The 17,035-nt window shown below is 39.2% G+C and overlaps 1 protein-coding gene across 1 annotated transcript; it reads right to left on the reverse strand.

Annotated features, from left to right (window-relative positions):
• Positions 1-342: 342 nt before the first annotated feature.
• Positions 343-15,875, reverse strand: mmp14a (matrix metallopeptidase 14a (membrane-inserted)). Its single transcript, XM_078275664.1, has 10 exons — positions 15,454-15,875; positions 6,823-6,971; positions 6,489-6,611; positions 5,469-5,776; positions 5,188-5,349; positions 4,267-4,406; positions 4,014-4,152; positions 3,692-3,842; positions 2,880-2,995; positions 343-2,395 (listed from the first exon to the last, which is right to left on the reverse strand). The coding sequence occupies exons 1-10, from the start codon at positions 15,535-15,537 to the stop codon at positions 2,103-2,105; spliced, it is 1,665 nt and encodes a 554-aa protein (XP_078131790.1). The 5' UTR covers positions 15,538-15,875; the 3' UTR covers positions 343-2,102.
• Between the last annotated feature and the right edge of the window lie 1,160 nt (positions 15,876-17,035).

Genomic DNA, 17,035 nt, shown 5'->3' on the forward strand with positions numbered 1-17,035 from the left:
CAGGAGAAGACAACTAGTGTCGTGACCACCACGCGCGAGTATAAATAGTTACGGCGCTCCTATGACATCACACTGGCACGAGACAGGTCAGAAACGGCGAGTATACCGCACATTTTACTCTACTTCAAATTCTGGTGTTTTTTGCTTTCTACCCATTGCAGCTTTAAAGTTGCATTTCATATTGTGCTTTTCTGTCTGTGTTGAAGTGTGTGTGTGGGTGTGGGTGTGTTCAGCCACACTGGAGAATATGAAAGCATGGAAGAAATGTATTACAAGATTGTAGAAAATAGTTTAATTTCACTTTATCTAATGAAATACAAAAGTGAAAACAGGCAGAAAAAAAAAAATCTCATTCCATTTTATTGATATGATCATCATTATAAATATCATTACCATTATCATTGTTATTCACTAAATCAATTCACCTCTAATTTTGATTTGTGTAAAGCATAATCAAAGTTCATAAATAGCATCGCTTGTTATTCTGTGCCAACATTTCAGACTCCCTGAAGTCACATTTACCCCCCTGATCTGATCTAATTCATCACATGCTGAGTGTAAACTGGGATTCATTTCCATCATTGTCACGTTATGCCTCTGTCCAGCAGGACTCCAAATGACAATGTACAAAAGCAAAAAAAAACTTTACCAGGAGAACAATAATAACAATAACCATACTTATAATAATAACAATTCCCCATAACAATGATAATAATTAAAAATTGCACCATACTGTTGGAAACTGTACCGCTTACTGACACATCTGGACAAGCAGCTCTGCTCCTATTCCACAACAAATGTACTGGAATGTTTGAAAACTGTCATTCGTGAGTTAAAACATCATGTTTTTTTAAGAAAATATTTTTTCCCGTCTGACTGCTTACACTGAAAGTGTTTTGGAGTTTTGCCTGTGAATGCAGCTAGACCATCAAGGGGAGCAGCCTCGTGTTAAGTCTGACTTTTGTGAACATAATCCCGGTTAAACAAATACTAATTATGAGTCATATCTGTGCATTTTCAAAAGTCTGCATCAATCAATACTAACACTGTGCATAAGTGACATGCTGTTATACTCCGCCCCATTAGACATAAGGCAGGTGATAATAACTAAAACTGAACATGCTGATGGGTGATAATCGTCTAAATAGTAGGCTAGGTATCGTTTGAAAATTCCCCATACTAGTGCGGATACGATACCTGAGTAACGATATCAAAATAATATTTTTTTCAGTACCTTTCCGAAATATTTGCATTTTTTTCCATTAACAAGAAGCCAGAGTTTTCAATAAAATAGTAAAATTAGCAGAATTTTGCTTTAAATCTGGAACTGTTTTATCACAAAATAAGGAAACAAGGTTACACATCTGCAAAAATGTCACGTTGAAATGAATGAATTTCAGAATAAAAACTCCCCTAAAAAACCTAACAGCAAATGTGTTTCAGAGCAAAAACTCTTAACAGAGATGAAGAATTTCTGAGTAAATGAATCAGACAGCAGTTCAGCTGGAGTCGTCCAGTTAAAGGAGAGGAAGGAAGGAGGGATGTTTTTTTTTCTATACCAGGGATGTGAGAGAGGAGAGGCGGGAGGAAGTTGTTGATGAGTCTCTTTGTATATTTCCCTTCTCTATTATCTCTTTCACACCGATGACCTGGGTTTGGCCCGGGTTGTCTGATCAGGGTTCAACACTCCTTTTGAAAATTCAAACCCAGCCAGTCAACATGGGTATATCCCTGCTCATGACAATTCAGTGACGACCTGGGTCACAACCCAGGAGCAATGCATGACAATTATGTGAGATTGTGGGTATGTTGTTAATCTCTGAACACAGAACAGTACATGTAAATACTTAACATACAAATACACATTTTCCTGATTTCAGTTTCTAGGGCCTTTTTTCTTTCTGTTGTGGCACATACAAACCACTCAAAACTTAACACATCGTCCCTAGCCTCCATTTCTCCTGTTTTTTCTCCAGTTGCTCTCTCCTCCTCTTCCGTTTCTTCCTCCTCTTCAGTTTCCATCTTCACCCGGCCCTCGTTCTCTCCTCCTCTCTTTCTGTCCCTCTGTGGCAGTCTGTCTGTCAATCACCCCGTCGCTCTGCCTACACCTTGTCCAGGAGGGATCTCTGGCAGTAGAGGAGGCGTCGAGGCGTGCCGTACTTCCTGAAGAACAAAAGCGCTCCCAGAGTGATCACAACCAGCACCAGTAAGAGGAGAGGGATCACCACGGCCGCAGGCCCGATGATGATCTCCTCCTCCTTCCGACCTATGTTGGGCTCCTCGCCCTCGCAGCCCATCCAGTCAGTGAGCACAGACTTGGGGTAACCGGACTCCACCTTCATGTACTGGTTGTTGAACTTCCAGTACTTGTTGGCTTTGTAGAAATAAGTGTAAGCTGAGGAAAGTGGAGAGAAAGAGTTTTGCTTTAAATCAACAACACAACAACACAGCTGTTATTTGGGTTAGAACTGCTCTATACGTATATGAGTGTGTGTCAACAATAGAACTGCAAATGAGGATTTGTTATTGTCAATTAATCTGCCACTCATTTTCTCAATTAAATAATTGATTGGTTGATTTGAAAAATGCAAATTGTTAAGAAGTTGTAGAAAAAATAAAATAAATAAAAGCCCACCACAATCTTGTTTTGTTTGGCCAGCAGTAAAAAGAAATGTAATAAATTCACTTTACTATCAACAAATAAAAACATCAAAACCTCACATTTAAGAAGCTTTTTTCTTCGTTTGTGATTAATCGATTGTCAAAATAGTTGCCGATTAATTATCTGTCTGACTGTTTAATAATCGGCTTATTGTTTCAGCTTTCGGTCTTGAAATATCGACATCCACGTGATCAGTTTAATGGGGAGGAAAACTTACATCCATCTTCACTCATGATGACAGCTTTGATGTTTTCCGGTGCACCGCTCCACATGCTGATGGGCTTTGGATAACCGCTGTCCACTGTACGAGTCTGCTCGTTGAAACGGTAGTACCTGCGAATGACACCAAGACACAAAACAATCAAAGATCTAACTGCTTCGGGTGATTCATTCATACAACTAAGACTGTAGGGAAACAACAAGGTGCATGTCCTCATTTATATTCTACAATTACATGGAAATGACACATGGTAGCTTTTAGGGTGATTCTGACATATTTTAGACTCCATCTCTTTAAATTTAGAGAGACCGAAAATGTAATTAAATCAAATTGAGGACTTTACTATTTTTCTTCTTTTGTTTACATACGCAGTAAATCTCGGCAAATAAATCAAAGACCGGGAGTGTGAGTCAGAGAACTGAAATGTGGGATGCTACCTTCATAACTAGTTCACTGATAATCACGGTAAAAGCACAAGTTAGGACAGGTAACTACAACTGTACAAAAAAGTATGAGCAGTATTTGTTTGGGCAAAAGGTAAATCTATGCATGAGTGCTGCAGGAATGCTCCCATAATGTTTCATAGAAGAAAAGTGCAAGAGGACGACGAAGAAGTACTGCCAGTCATTGGGCCTTTGAAATGAGGACTAAACTGGGGGAATAACTTGTTTTAACTTCTCTTCAGAAAGAAAAAAAACATTGTTTTCACAAATGCAAAAGAGGCTTAACAGATCAGATTCCACATAGAAAAAGTTCACCATACTTTAAGCGTATGTGGTGAACCCTGAATAGATAGTGGACGGACTCACTTAGTGCCTCTGAAAAAGTACGTCTGTCCCGTCGGTGTGTAGAAGAGAGCAGCATCGATCTTGTCTTTAGGTAGACTGGTGCCCAGGTCTTTCAGGCTCTTGGGGGAATCCTTTTCCATGCTGTTCTCACTAAAAACCCAGTACCTATCAGCTGGAGATGTAAGAAAGAAAAACAGGAAGATGATCAGAAATGAGAGAAAAAACTTAAGAAAAAGAGATGAAAGAAGTCATAACAATTAACACATGAAGTTCATCACTCGAGCAGCTGCAGTGACTCAATTATCCCAAATCTGGTTCCAACCTAATCTCAGATGGAACCTACCTTTAAAGAAGACAAACTTCCCATCATCCCTCTCGTAGGCTGCGTTGATGTTTGATGGCAGGCCCTTCCAGAAGTGACTGATGGCCATCGGGTAACCTGGCAACACCTTGTTGTTACGCACACGCCAAAACCACTTGTCCTGCAAACACACACATACACATAGATTAGAAGTGAAAAACGTCTGCGGTGAGAAAAGTCTATTATTTGGTTTTTGAGAACATTTAAATATTTGAGAAAAAATGTTCTCCTGTACCTTAAATACAAACTTTTCCCCTCTGAGGATAGCAATGGTGTCGAAGTGTCCCTCACAGATGTCTGGGCCATTGTCAGGGGTGGACGGCTTTGTGGGTCGAGGGGGAGGAGGGGGAGGTGGGGGAGCCCCAGACTTGGATCCTGTGGGAAAGATGTTGTGAGAGAGAAGAGAGAAATGGTTAATAACATAATAATTCAACGTATGTGTGTACCAACACAATGTCGACTCCACCACTTTGGTCTGGACTGAAATATCTTAACAACTACTAAATGTGTTGCCATGAAATTCTGTACACACATTCATTGTTCCCAGGTGATGAATCCTTTTAACTCTGTTGCATAATTCAGATGATGAAGACTACTGACTTTGTTGATCCTCTGTCTTTTCCTATAGTGCCACCGTCAGGTTCACATTTTGGGTTTTGAGTGAAAGGTCTCAACATCTATTGGATGGCACTATCATCAGGTTAACGTCTTAATGTGTTCAATACTTTGTTTTATGACTAAATACCTGAAAAGCTAATGGCATCATCCGCCTCTGTTGTATTTTGTGTTTAGTGCTAATTAGCAAATGTTAGCATGCCAACATGCTAAATTAAGATGGGAAAAATGTTAAAGATTATTCCTGAGAAACATCAGCATGTTAGCATTTTGCTCAGTGCATCGCTGTGACTAAGTAAAGCCTCACAGAGCTGCTAGCATGGCTGCAGACTCTCTTGTTAGGGTCTAGTCTAGTCTATCAATACAGTATGTTACATGTACATAACATTTTATAGTACTACTGACAGTATGTCAATGTTCTACTTAGTACTAACGTCCCCTGAGAGGAACAGTGGTGGCTAAAAGGTGGTGGATGTTATAAAAGGAACATCGCTGCAAATATATACCATACATTCCCACTTCCTTTAGGAGAACAACCCACCGTAGATCGCTTGGATGCCTCTGCGGTCATCATCTGGGAGCTGGAAGTTTTCCGTTTCAAACCACTGGTAGAAAGGGGCCATGATGGCAGAGGGGTCATTGGAGTGCTCCAGACCCAGAGCATGACCAAGCTCATGGACAGCCACCAGGAAAACATCATTACCTTTAGAGAGAGAGAGAGAGAGAGAGAGAGAGAGAGAGAGTGAGAGAAAGATAACATTCAGTTTATTGTTCTCTTCCTTCTAGGATCTACATGTCACCGTCTGCTCTTCTCTCTCTTACCGCCCTGGTCTGTGTTCCCGGTGGTCCAGGGCTCAGCAAGGTCAAAGTGCGTGTCTCCCCCGATGCCGTGTCCGGGGAAGTAAGCGTGAGCCAGGAAGCCACCCTCGCCGTCAAACGGTGTGCTGTCGCCATGGAAACCCGATGAGAACGAGAGCATGATGTCTGCGAACTTGTCAACCTTGTCCCTGATGTGGCTGTATGGGATCTCCCTGAAGGTGAGCGGGATCACGCTCTCCCACACCTTGAAGGCTTTTCGGATAGCTTCATATGTGGCTCGCTCTCCGATCTTAGGGGTGTAGTTCTGTATGCTGTTAGGAAGTACGAAGAGACGGGGATTTATGCCGACTCTATAGTCTAATTAAGTTAAGTCTAATATATCAAACATGACTGTAGATCAGTCCGCAGTCTTTAGTCTTGTATTCATTGTAAAATGGTCTGAAAACAAGTGTCTGTATCATTAATAAATGTAGAATAAAGCAGATCACGCCACTATTATGAAGCAATTACACTTAAGTCAAAAAGGCAGTTAAATTCCAGACATTAATTAAGTTTTTTTCAATTACTTTTTCCATTGTTTTATTAGTAGTAGTAATATTTAAAGTTCTGATTTTGAGTTTAAAAAGTGTTTAATTTCATTAGAGCTTAAAAGATTATTCAATCAATTGACTGACAGAAAAAAAAAAGATTGGCAACAAGTTCTGAGAATACGTTTTCAGTGGTTCCCACTTCAACATGTGAATACTTGTTTTCTTAGTCTTCTTTTATTATAAAAAACTGAATTTCTTTTGGTTTTGGACTGTTGTTCGCACAAAACAAGCAATATGAATATTTCAACTTCTCTAGGAAACTGTAATGAGCATTTTTCACATTTATAGATCAAATGATCAATCCAAGAAAATAATTTAAAGATGACTTATAATAAAAAAACAATAGTGTGTATCATTACCTGCATAATAAATCATGTTTACATGTGAAACTTTGGTCGTGAAAGCCAAAAATATTAAACAGCTAGGTGTGTACCTGAAGGTCACCTCAGACTTTTCCCACTTCAGACCCTGCACAGCGTATCTCTTCCTCCTCAGGTTGGTTTTCAGCTCCGGGCCAAACTTGTCTGGGACGCCACACCGCGGCCGGCTCATCGCCCTGGCAACAGCAAAATAAAATTCCCAGTTCTTAACTTCAAATATTTGGACTCAACTGAAGGACACATTATTTGTAAATAGCAATATTGCTTTCATAGACTCTCTTAACTCGTCTTTTAATCCCAAGTCATCGAATGATCTGACGGCTTGAACATTTGAAAGCAGTTATGCAGTTATGTGCTATAAAAATGTTGCTGTCGTTCAGGACTCACTCTAATGTGTTGGAGTCTATGGAGCCAGTGACAGTCAAACCGTAAAACCTCTGCATGTTTGATATCGCTGTTTCAATGGACTTTGGTGAGCGGATAGCCTGGGCTCTGACGTCACCTGGAGGCAGGTAGCCATACTGCTGCAGCCAACCCTGCAAGAGAGAGGGAGAGAGAACATAATGAAGGTCTATTTGTTAACATATTAATTGACACTTTGATTGTGTGGACAACTATTTCCTTTCCTGTTGGACTTAGCTTAACAGACAGCCCCATAAGACTTATATAGTTATTATTACTAAAAATGAAATGTCATTAAGATAATCATATGTGATCTTACTCACAGGTGGGCTAGGTTAGCGTGTCAAGAAGACGTAAGGCTGAAAAAAGTTCATCTATTGAGTGTTTTATTGTGATGCAGTCTATATGCTTAAATGTTCACTCTGGGAATCTGCTGTAAAACCTATCCCAAAATAAACCTTCCAGACCAACTCGTTGACCATGCACCAAAACCAATAATAAATATATTCTATTAAATCTGAATAATCCAAGGTTTTTTAACTACAAATGACACATAGAAATGTTAAATATATTCTCCAAAGAACAACCAAATGATGAATGACTACTTAATACTAACCCTGTATCATTACATCTGTTTTAGAAAAACACGAGCAACAGCTTCAACAAATGAATAATAATATAATATATAATATAATATGGACAATATGAGATACTAAAGCTGAAACTTGCATAGAAGTATCACATATTTAAGATCTTATATATGAATATTGTTTTCCAAAAATGTGATACACTTCTAAAATATGCATTTTTAATACATAACTTGTGATTTTAAACCACATAATTTGTAATTCTTTCTTTTTTGTCATTTTATAGACCCGACAATAAATAGCTTAGTTGAGAAAAGTATAGATAATAAAATGGCTAATCAGGCAGATAAGAGACTTTATTTATGCAGACAAGGAGGTGAGATTGCTGCCTTAAAAAACACCACTGCATAGGGTTGCATGTAGCCTTTCTCATGTCAAGATCCAAGCAGCAAAATCTAAATCTTGGGACACCTAAACCCCTAAAACCTAGTTTATTTTGGCTGCTACATTCAGTACATAGTGTTTTGGTAAAGGTAAAGGAATACATGGAAAATGTAAATTATCTGCTAAAATACAATGATATTGTTACTACAAGAGGCTTAAAATTTTTTCTAAGCAGTAATTAGGAGTGTTGCAACACATAATAAATATCTCTCTCTGTGATTTTCTCAGTCTGCTCTTAGTCAGACACGCCAGAAACAACAGAAAACCCACCTGAAAACATCTTAGTCAACAAAAAAGAAGGGATTGGCCACTTGTGTGAACCTGTGGGTGTTTTTCTACTTCCAGTCAACTTTCAGAGCTTGTTTGGACCTGCGTCTCTGAGCTCAGATACATTACCCAGATTGCATGGTAAATAAAGGGAGACAAAATGTGTGTGTGTGTGGTTTTGTGTGACTTGTTAAGCTACATACTGACTCCTACAGCAGCCAACACACACTGTAACGGTAACTCAGCATGTTAAATTTATTGCCGTTTTTTTATGTGACTGTGACATTATCCTATGTCCTATGTCATTATCCACCAAATCCTTGCATGCCCCCTTAATTTATGCTGAACTAGTTAGGGGGAACTTTGTTGTAGGGTCATAAGCAGGGGCGAGAGAGCCAAATAAAACACAATCTGAAAACACTGATGTCATTTTAGTCACGATGACCCAGAAGTCTGTCTAGACGATTGCAGCCAAAGACAACTGGCGGTCATAATGCTGGAAAAAGTAACATTTTCAGCAACATTTGGGTTCCTCAAAGCTTAAGCTTAAGATCTCCCTGCCACTGACTATGTCTGTCCGCCACCTACTCCTCTCTCTCTGTCTGCCTTCATGTCAACCAAAACCACCACTATTTATCTTTACACATGAAAGGCCAGCCTATTCTTTCCACTGCCTGCTGCTGGTGGTCTAAGACTTAAAGGAATAGTTCAACATTTCCAGAAGTATTTGCTTTCTTGACGAGAGTGAGATGAGAAGATTTATAGCATTGATACCGTAAGAAAGAGCCAGTCGAACAGTTTTCCCCTGTTTTCACTCTTTGTGCTAAGCTAATCGGCCTTGAGCTTTAGCTCCATATTTAATACACAAACATAAGAGTGGTATCGATCTTCTCATCTCCTGGCCCTTTTTTGTTGGAATGTAGAATCTTAAGTGCATCTTAAACCGTGTGTTTCCACTCATGTATCTGCACACAGAGTCAAACACACATCTTCATCTCCACCACAGATTTAGTCGGTGGAATTACCCTGAATTCCTTCGTTAGCGTCATCTTAACCTCAGATATCTCTCTTATTCCACCATTAGTGCTGTTTTTCTCGTCAAGCCTTCCTCTGACAAGTAAAGGGAAAAGCAGGGGGGAGGGATGAAAATGTAGCAACTGCATGGGCCAAACTACCTGGCCGTATACTGCCTGGGCACACACAGCTACTGTTAGTAAAGTGCTGGTCAGAAAGGCCAGAGAACAAGGTTCACTTATGACGACCTGCAGAAAGGCAACTTATCCTCCTTCTCTCCATCTCTGCATTTCCCTTCTCACAATTTCTTCAAGATTTCTCTGATTTTTTTAAGCATCTAGTTAATCTAATTTATCCCCTGACTCTCTCTGTAACACCAACCAAATTTACTTTCTCTGCCTCCCCTCTGACTGCTGCTAGTGTGTCCAGTGGCTCCAGTGTGGTGACGCGTCTGCTTCTATAAAAACACTCCCCTGAAAAGTCTCCCCCACACCATCAAGACCTCCATTTCTCTCCCTCTAGTCCCAAACTACTGCACACACCACCACCACCACCTCCGGTTGAGACGCCAGGTATCCCAGCATGCACCCCTCCTCGCTGGAACTCCCAGCAGCCACCATCAAAGCTTCTATTTATTGAGACTTGTACATGGCTGGTATTGTTGGCCTCGGCATAGCTAGGTAGCTCGCTACACGGCCATGTGTGGTCAAAGAGCTGCGGGTTTGGTAAACACACCGCTGAGTGTGTGCAGTGTGTGTGTGCAGTGACGTGAAGTCTGAATGTATAATGCACAGACACTGAAACACAACCAGCGTGATGTAAAGGTGGTGGAAGCGGTTGTTTCGGTGGAGCTGTGGGATGTCGAACATGGATTCTGTGACCCTACTTTGACCTTACTTTCTTATGTAGAGCTGGAACAATTAATTATTTAGACAGATTTTCATAATAATTTGATCATTTAAATCATTGTTTAGCAAAAAAAGACACACATTCAAATGTTCCTGCATCTTAAATGTGAGGATATGCTGCTTTTTTGTTTTCTTAACTTCTACTAGACTGAATATTCTGGGGTTTTGGACTGTTGGCTGGACAACATTAACATTTTGAATATGTTGCTTTGGGCTTTGGGGAAATTTTGTCTGACATTCTATGAATCAAATGATGAAATGATTAACTAAGAAAACAATCTACAGATTACTACATAATGAAAATAATCAATGGAAACTCTAAATTCCATAAAGGTGAATCATCACTTGTGCACTTAATTAGATTTATATGTGAAAACTATTGAACAGTAAAGGTATATTGAATGTTTCTTTCTGACTTTTTGTAGAGCAAATGGTTCAATTATTTGAGAAAATAATCAGCGGATTCATCAAAAATGTAATCTTAGTTTATTGATTACTGATTAAAGAAACTTTAAATATCTAAAAACTGAGGTAGGTGTAGTTTGCTCCCTCCAAAGCACCACTGCAGATAGCTGCCTGCAATCATTGTATTCTCAAGATCAGAACAATCTAAATATTGTACTTCACCTGGCTGTATTAACTTGCAAAGGTCCCTGGGGCAACAATAAGTTGCTGGGCCCCCATTGACCCTCCATTCCTCTCACACTCAATGTGTGCAGTCTGTGAAACTTTTCTAAACTAGAACAGCACCCCATGGTTCTAGGTTTGCTGTGGGGTAATTTCATTACAGGCACTCAGTGTTATATTGTCTATATTCAGTGTATGTTCAGAGTACCAGCTGTAATCAATCTGTCTCTACTACATCCGCCCTGATGAAGACCCTGTGTGGTCGTTACCGGTTAACAAACTTGAACTAATAATGTTTTTAACAGTAGACAGTAGTAGTAGAACACATATGAGATATCCTCCTCAAGCTATGGCCTCATACAGCAGGGCCTACTTCTTTAAGGCCTCTAACCATGACAGTTGATTTAGTGCTGGATACAAATGTTTAAATAAATTAGCACAAGCCATTTGATACAGTCAATCTGGAGCTTTCCAGGCCCTTGTAAAGTTCTCCGTTGCTACTTCACAACACAAAATACACTTATTACAGAGAGTAGCAACACTTCAAAAATGTGAGCATGATGCCGAGCAGTATGTATGTGACATCTCAATGTCCCGTCACGCATCATAGGACATGAGGGAGACAATCTACTGTCACACACTCTGACTCACATTCACATGAGACTGCGATGTAATTTGTTTTTCCGGATGCATTATAAAAAGGAAACAAAAAATCTGCCAACCACAAGTTTCTACAAGAGTTATAAACAAAATGGTAAAAAATCCCCTGTGCATTTATAACTGCTGCGGTAAAAAAAATTGGAGAATGATGACATTTCTTAGAAGGTTTAACTCTCCTTTCATCTGAACATCTAACATGTGGGTGTCTTTCTATATTTATGCAATAAAATAAACTACGTATTAAATAGGGATAAGGATGTGAGTTTGTGTATATTTAAGCAAGTATACACTTAGTATTGCAGTAACGTGTCTGTGTATACCAATGCTACCAAGTGTCAAAACACTATTTGTTTCAAGCTGCCTCTATAAACCTCCACTGATTTTTATTGTAAATCTGTTTTTTTTCGACCCTGAGAAATGAGTTGGATACATAAATCTCACCAAGGACGAAAATGGACAGATAAGAGGGTAAAGGACAGAAGAAGATGATCTAAAGTGCAGAGTTACATTAGCGAAGGAGAGGTAAAGACATTAGAAGGAAGAGCAGTAAAAGAAAATTGAGAGAGAGAGAGAGAGAGAGAGAGAGAGAGAGAGAGAGAGAGAGAGGGGTTAGGAGTACGGCTGAATTTAAATTTGAGGGACTGAGTCAGTTGTTCCTCTTGCTCGGTGCCAACGGAAAAAACTGAGAATTCTGCTCATGAGGGGCTCAATCTCACATTGCCTTCATTTCTTAGCGTCTCTGACCCAGTTACCACTCACAGCAGCACCGTGCAAACATTTCCATTTCTGCTGGGTCAAACAGGTCAAATAAAATCCCTTATTCTGCTTTAGTGAAATATGCAAGCCAACAGTAACTGGTAACGTTACATGAATACGTTTTCTATGGTGGCAGTGATGCAACTAGATAAATAATAATAAATAGATAAATAGTGTGTTAATATATATATATATATATATATATATATATATATATATATACACTTAATAAAGACAGACATTGTACTTGTTACTGCACCACATTTGACAAACCAAATATAAAAGGAGCTTATAAAATATGATGAATTGTGATAGAATAAACAGTGTTGAAGAAATGAACTCCAGTTAGACCACTTACAACACAAGATGTATTTAGATCTTTTCTTAAGTAAGTATAGTAGCTTAACAGTGTTAGCGGCAAAATATAGCAGATTACATGCAGAATGGCCTATTTATAAAACACATTATTAGATCATAAATGCGCATTAACATGCATTGGTTGGTTTTAATGTTGTAGTTGGGGCAACACCTACGTAGCTACTGTTGCTCCATGACGAGAAAAACTCAGTCGGCTGATGGAGGTAAAGGTTCCAGAACAAAGGTGGTAAGAAAACCTTGAGTTGAGATTGTTTTTGTCAACTATTTGAATTTTGTAATAAAGGTGATCATGTAAATGTACTAATAGGCTACATGGTCCAACCACAATTGGTGTGTGTATAACAAGCTATAACTACTGTATATACTGTTGGGTAGATTATGATAATGCATCATATTTTAAAGTAATCATTCATGTCTTGGAGTAAAAAGTAGAATATTTCCCTCTGAAATGTAGTGAAGTGGAAGTATAAAGTAGCAGAAAATAAAAACACTGTAAAAAAATAAGTACAGTACTTGAGTAAATGTACTTAGTTACTTTCCACCACTGCCTGGAGTCTTTTCAAAGAGAGCTCTCTACCTCTACCAGATGGCTGGTTCAACACATCTGGCCTACATCTTCAGTCAAATCCAACCAGCTGAGCACTCAAGACTAAAACCTATAAGAAATGCATGCATTTATCTTCAAAACCTGCATTTTCTAACATCACAGAGGAAACTTTCCCTCTTTGATGTCCTCTGTGTTACCTAACAAGGTGCACCATTTTCTGTGGTGCAGCAGGGCAGAGATAAGCTCCCTTTCTCCCTTGAAGTCCATCAGTTTCTCATTAAGACCGATCCAGCTGATTACTTTAACATTTCTTAAGTTTCAATCTCTGCCTGTCAAAGCAGCGTGCACCAGATCTGGAGCAAGGCTTTTTCTTTTGATGCTACATCAACACTCATTCTAGCCGAGATAAAAAGACCTGAACCCAGATGTGTTTTGACTGAGTCTGTAACCCTCTGCTGGAATCACGAGACATGTGTCTCCAGATGGCAACAGGAAATCTCCAGATTCTTTTAGCCAGATATGGAGAGATCCTGTTTTAGACCCTGTTTTTTTTTATTGCTGCCCACTTCCTTTACTCACAAGGTCCCACTAAGCTTTTTATTTAAATAAAGAAAGGTTAGACAAGGCAAAAGCGGTAAATGAAATCAGATGCCGGGAGCCGCAAAGGTACTCGTCATTTTCACAGAAAAGTGGAAGTCTTATTTCTCTATTGGTGGAGCTTCTCTTTTCACTCAGCATGGATTAAATATATTTAGTCTGTTAGTTTGAGTGAAGTCAGAGAGGGATATTTAGATGTTGAGCAACACTGATAAACCACAAAATTCCTCTAAACTCAGTTACTCTGTCCGAGTTCTGCTTTCTCAACACCCCCCGAGGAGCTTTGTCGACTTTAAATAAACATTTATGTCACTCAGTTGTTGCTTTTTTTTTTGTTTCGCCTATATTTGCTGTCCGTCTGCTTTCTCCACACACAGACAAGTCTATCTTTTGATCACAGGGTTCATATCCAGCTCTCAGGTGATGTAATCCTGAACCCATAATTAATTATTATCCTCTTTCTACATCAGGACTGAGTGCCATGTCTGACAGCATCACAACACTGTGTACACAACATGAGACAGTCACTCTTCATCTGATGTCTCACATTAAGTCCTGCACTGTTTAGCACTGAAGTGATATATATTAGAGGTATTATACACAGCTGTAAACAGTCATGTTTTCTCACTTTGTTTACAGACATCCATCACTGTCGGTGTGTTCTGCCTGTGGCGTCTTATAAACTGTCTGACTCTCTGAGTTATCCACCATGTCTGGCTTGACTCACACGCCAGCAACTTGTGGTCAGTGACTAAGGTCCTCCTTCGCTCCTTCGTGCATCCTGTCCACCTAGAACTACAGCTCAGACTCAACTTAAACTCAGTTGTAGCTAATAGACTTTTTGCTCTGAATCAATTTCCTGTGACAGCTACCTTTTAGTGGTGCATCCTGTCTTTTTAGTGGTGCATTCTTTCACAGAGAAACCCCTTGTATATGTGCAGTTCCTGACAGTATGACTTATTGTGACTAAACACTGAGGATGTGGTGTTTAAATGTTCACATCAAAACTCCTTATGACCTCCAGAACTACCAACAGAGCAAATGTAAAATGTGCTGAGAGCCAGAGGCGCTCAGGCTGCTTGTACCCAATCATTTACAAAGCTGCATGGGACCTGATGACAAAATCTGTTGTTTAGTTGAAGGCTAAACTGCACTTTAGTGTCTCCATGCCTCAGGTGTCACAGTCTGAGGCCTACAGCCTACAATCTCCAGATGGAGCAACTTATGTCTGGCTTGTTGTGACCAGCTTCCCGGCCTATGTGCAGTCTACACAGGCAGATGAAAACCATTAACCCCCTCCCCCGTACCACCACTACACCCTTTTCTCTCAGAACAAAGCAGCTCAGCTGAGGTTTCTGCCCCTGCATGGCTGGACCCCCCTCCACAAAAGTTTTAGACTCATGACATTTTTTTCCCTGGAAGAAGTTGCATCTCTTGTTACAGTTTCTACTCAGATGGAGTGTTTTAAACAGCTCTTGTAACAGTGTTTCAGGGAGGCAGCATAAACATGGGAACAAAAACAGTTCCTCCCTTGCTATTGCAAGATTAGAGAAAACCTAGTAAACATTAGAAAGACACTAGTGATACAATAAGGGGTTAAAAATACAATCAAATACGATCACTGTATAACTTAGGCGTTCTATCTATACCCTTCAGGGATATTGTAGAAACTGTAATTGGTAAACAATTAACAACATTAGAAAATAAAGAACATTTCAAATTCAAGTTGTTTAAACATAACAGCTAGACACACTTTAAATCTGCTCAAATTCCGGTATGTATCACTTTGCATTGTTTCAAGTGAATGAATTATGATTTCGATTATACATACCTCTGCTTTTAGTACATTTGCAGTGACGGAGGTAAAACCAAAGCAGCAGAGACCACAGGCCAGGGTGAGGAGCTGGGGCAGCATTCTTCTATCTGCAAACTGCCCCAAACAAGTTCAGGAATCTTTGTACAGAAGTCCCGGCGTCCTGACAGCAAACTAAAAAACAAATCGATCGATGCTACTCCGTTATGCTTTAAAAACGTGGCACAAAACTCTTTGTGGTATCCACATGGACACTGTGAGCGCAGCGGACAGCTTTTCTGAACAAAAGCGACTCCTTCAAAGTCAGAGCTGAGTTGAAAACACTGAACAAAATGTTAAAATCATCAGTGAGCTGTGACAAATGCTCAGCTGGTGTTTACTAAAGCTTCGTAGTTTGGTTTCCTGTCCTCTGCTAGGATTGTCTGCAGCCAGCGTGTGTGGACGTGGTCACGAGAGAGAGAGAGAGAGAGAGAGAGAGAGAGAGATATGGATTTTCCTTTGGGTCCTCCTCCAGATGTGCAGACGTCATTTTTTTCATGGCTGACCAGGTTACAGAGAAAGATATTATTTTACCAACCGGAATTCGAAAACATTATATGCAAATTTGAAAAGATGTTTATCTCTTTTGTTTGAAATGATTTGTGAAAGACAATGCTTCACTTAACTTAGTTTGACTCTTTTTTTAGGTTCAAAGAAACTCTGACATTTTACTTTAAGTAAGAAATATCACCATTTAAAAATACACCATTGCAAGTAAAAGTCCTGTAATAAGAATTCTTAACTTCAAAACTTTATTTAATTAAAAGTCATAGCCTTCTAGTTACGAGTGACTTTAAGGAACAAACATTTTATCAAAACCACACCATCAATTTATAAAGGTTGAAGCATTTCTCTAGATCAAACTACAGTTGTATGACAATTAATTCAATTACCTTGACCAACATTAGAATGCTACACATGCATGCATCAGTAGATCCAATATGATAACATAACACTGACTACAACCATTCTGTTATTTTACTTTTGATTTTGTAAGTACATCTGTCCCAAAACACTTTTGTAGGCATACTTTAAAGTAGGCCCCAAAGTAAAAATGCAAATGCATGACCTTTGCAGTATTTTTAAAATACATTATTGCTACTTTTACTTCCCCTACACTCAAACACATATTTTACATATGTAGACATACAAGAGGATTTTGTAACAACACAACTGGTTTAGAAGCCAGTCGTGGTCAAATATGCTGTTTACACAAGTGTAATATGGAAACTTAAAACCTCCAGCACACAAACACTGAGAATGGACTTTACTAGTGAAGTAGGAGGCATCTTGCATCCAGCAGTTAACCATTTGAAAAGGAAAATATTTAAACAACCATATCTGGATTTTTCATTGAGGGAGGAAGAGTATGTAATTTTAGGAATTGATGAGGTAATTTCACTTTGTTAGTAGAAAAAAACCAGAGCAAAGACAGCATTGGAAGAAGTATTGAACTCCTTTGTAAATGAACATAAGTTAAATAGCCTTTACATACATACATAGCCTACATATAGTAGTTTTGTGTGTCCTAAAACATGTCTTAAAGGATCAGGATATTTTT

This window comes from Sander vitreus, chromosome 19 (genome assembly GCF_031162955.1).
Source record: "Sander vitreus isolate 19-12246 chromosome 19, sanVit1, whole genome shotgun sequence".
Classification (NCBI taxonomy): domain Eukaryota; kingdom Metazoa; phylum Chordata; class Actinopteri; order Perciformes; family Percidae; genus Sander; species Sander vitreus.

Bases quoted from the DNA above. Each gene is read 5' to 3' on its own strand.
- mmp14a (XM_078275664.1), bottom strand. From the start codon at position 15,537: ATGCTGCCCCAGCTCCTCACCCTGGCCTGTGGTCTCTGCTGCTTTGGT. The intron at 2,996-3,691 runs GTGAGTCCGTCC...TGTCATTCGCAG, and splicing joins TACTTTTTCAGAGGCACTAA to GTACTACCGTTTCAACGAGC. The intron at 2,396-2,879 runs GTAAGTTTTCCT...CACTTTCCTCAG, and splicing joins CATCATGAGTGAAGATGGAT to CTTACACTTATTTCTACAAA.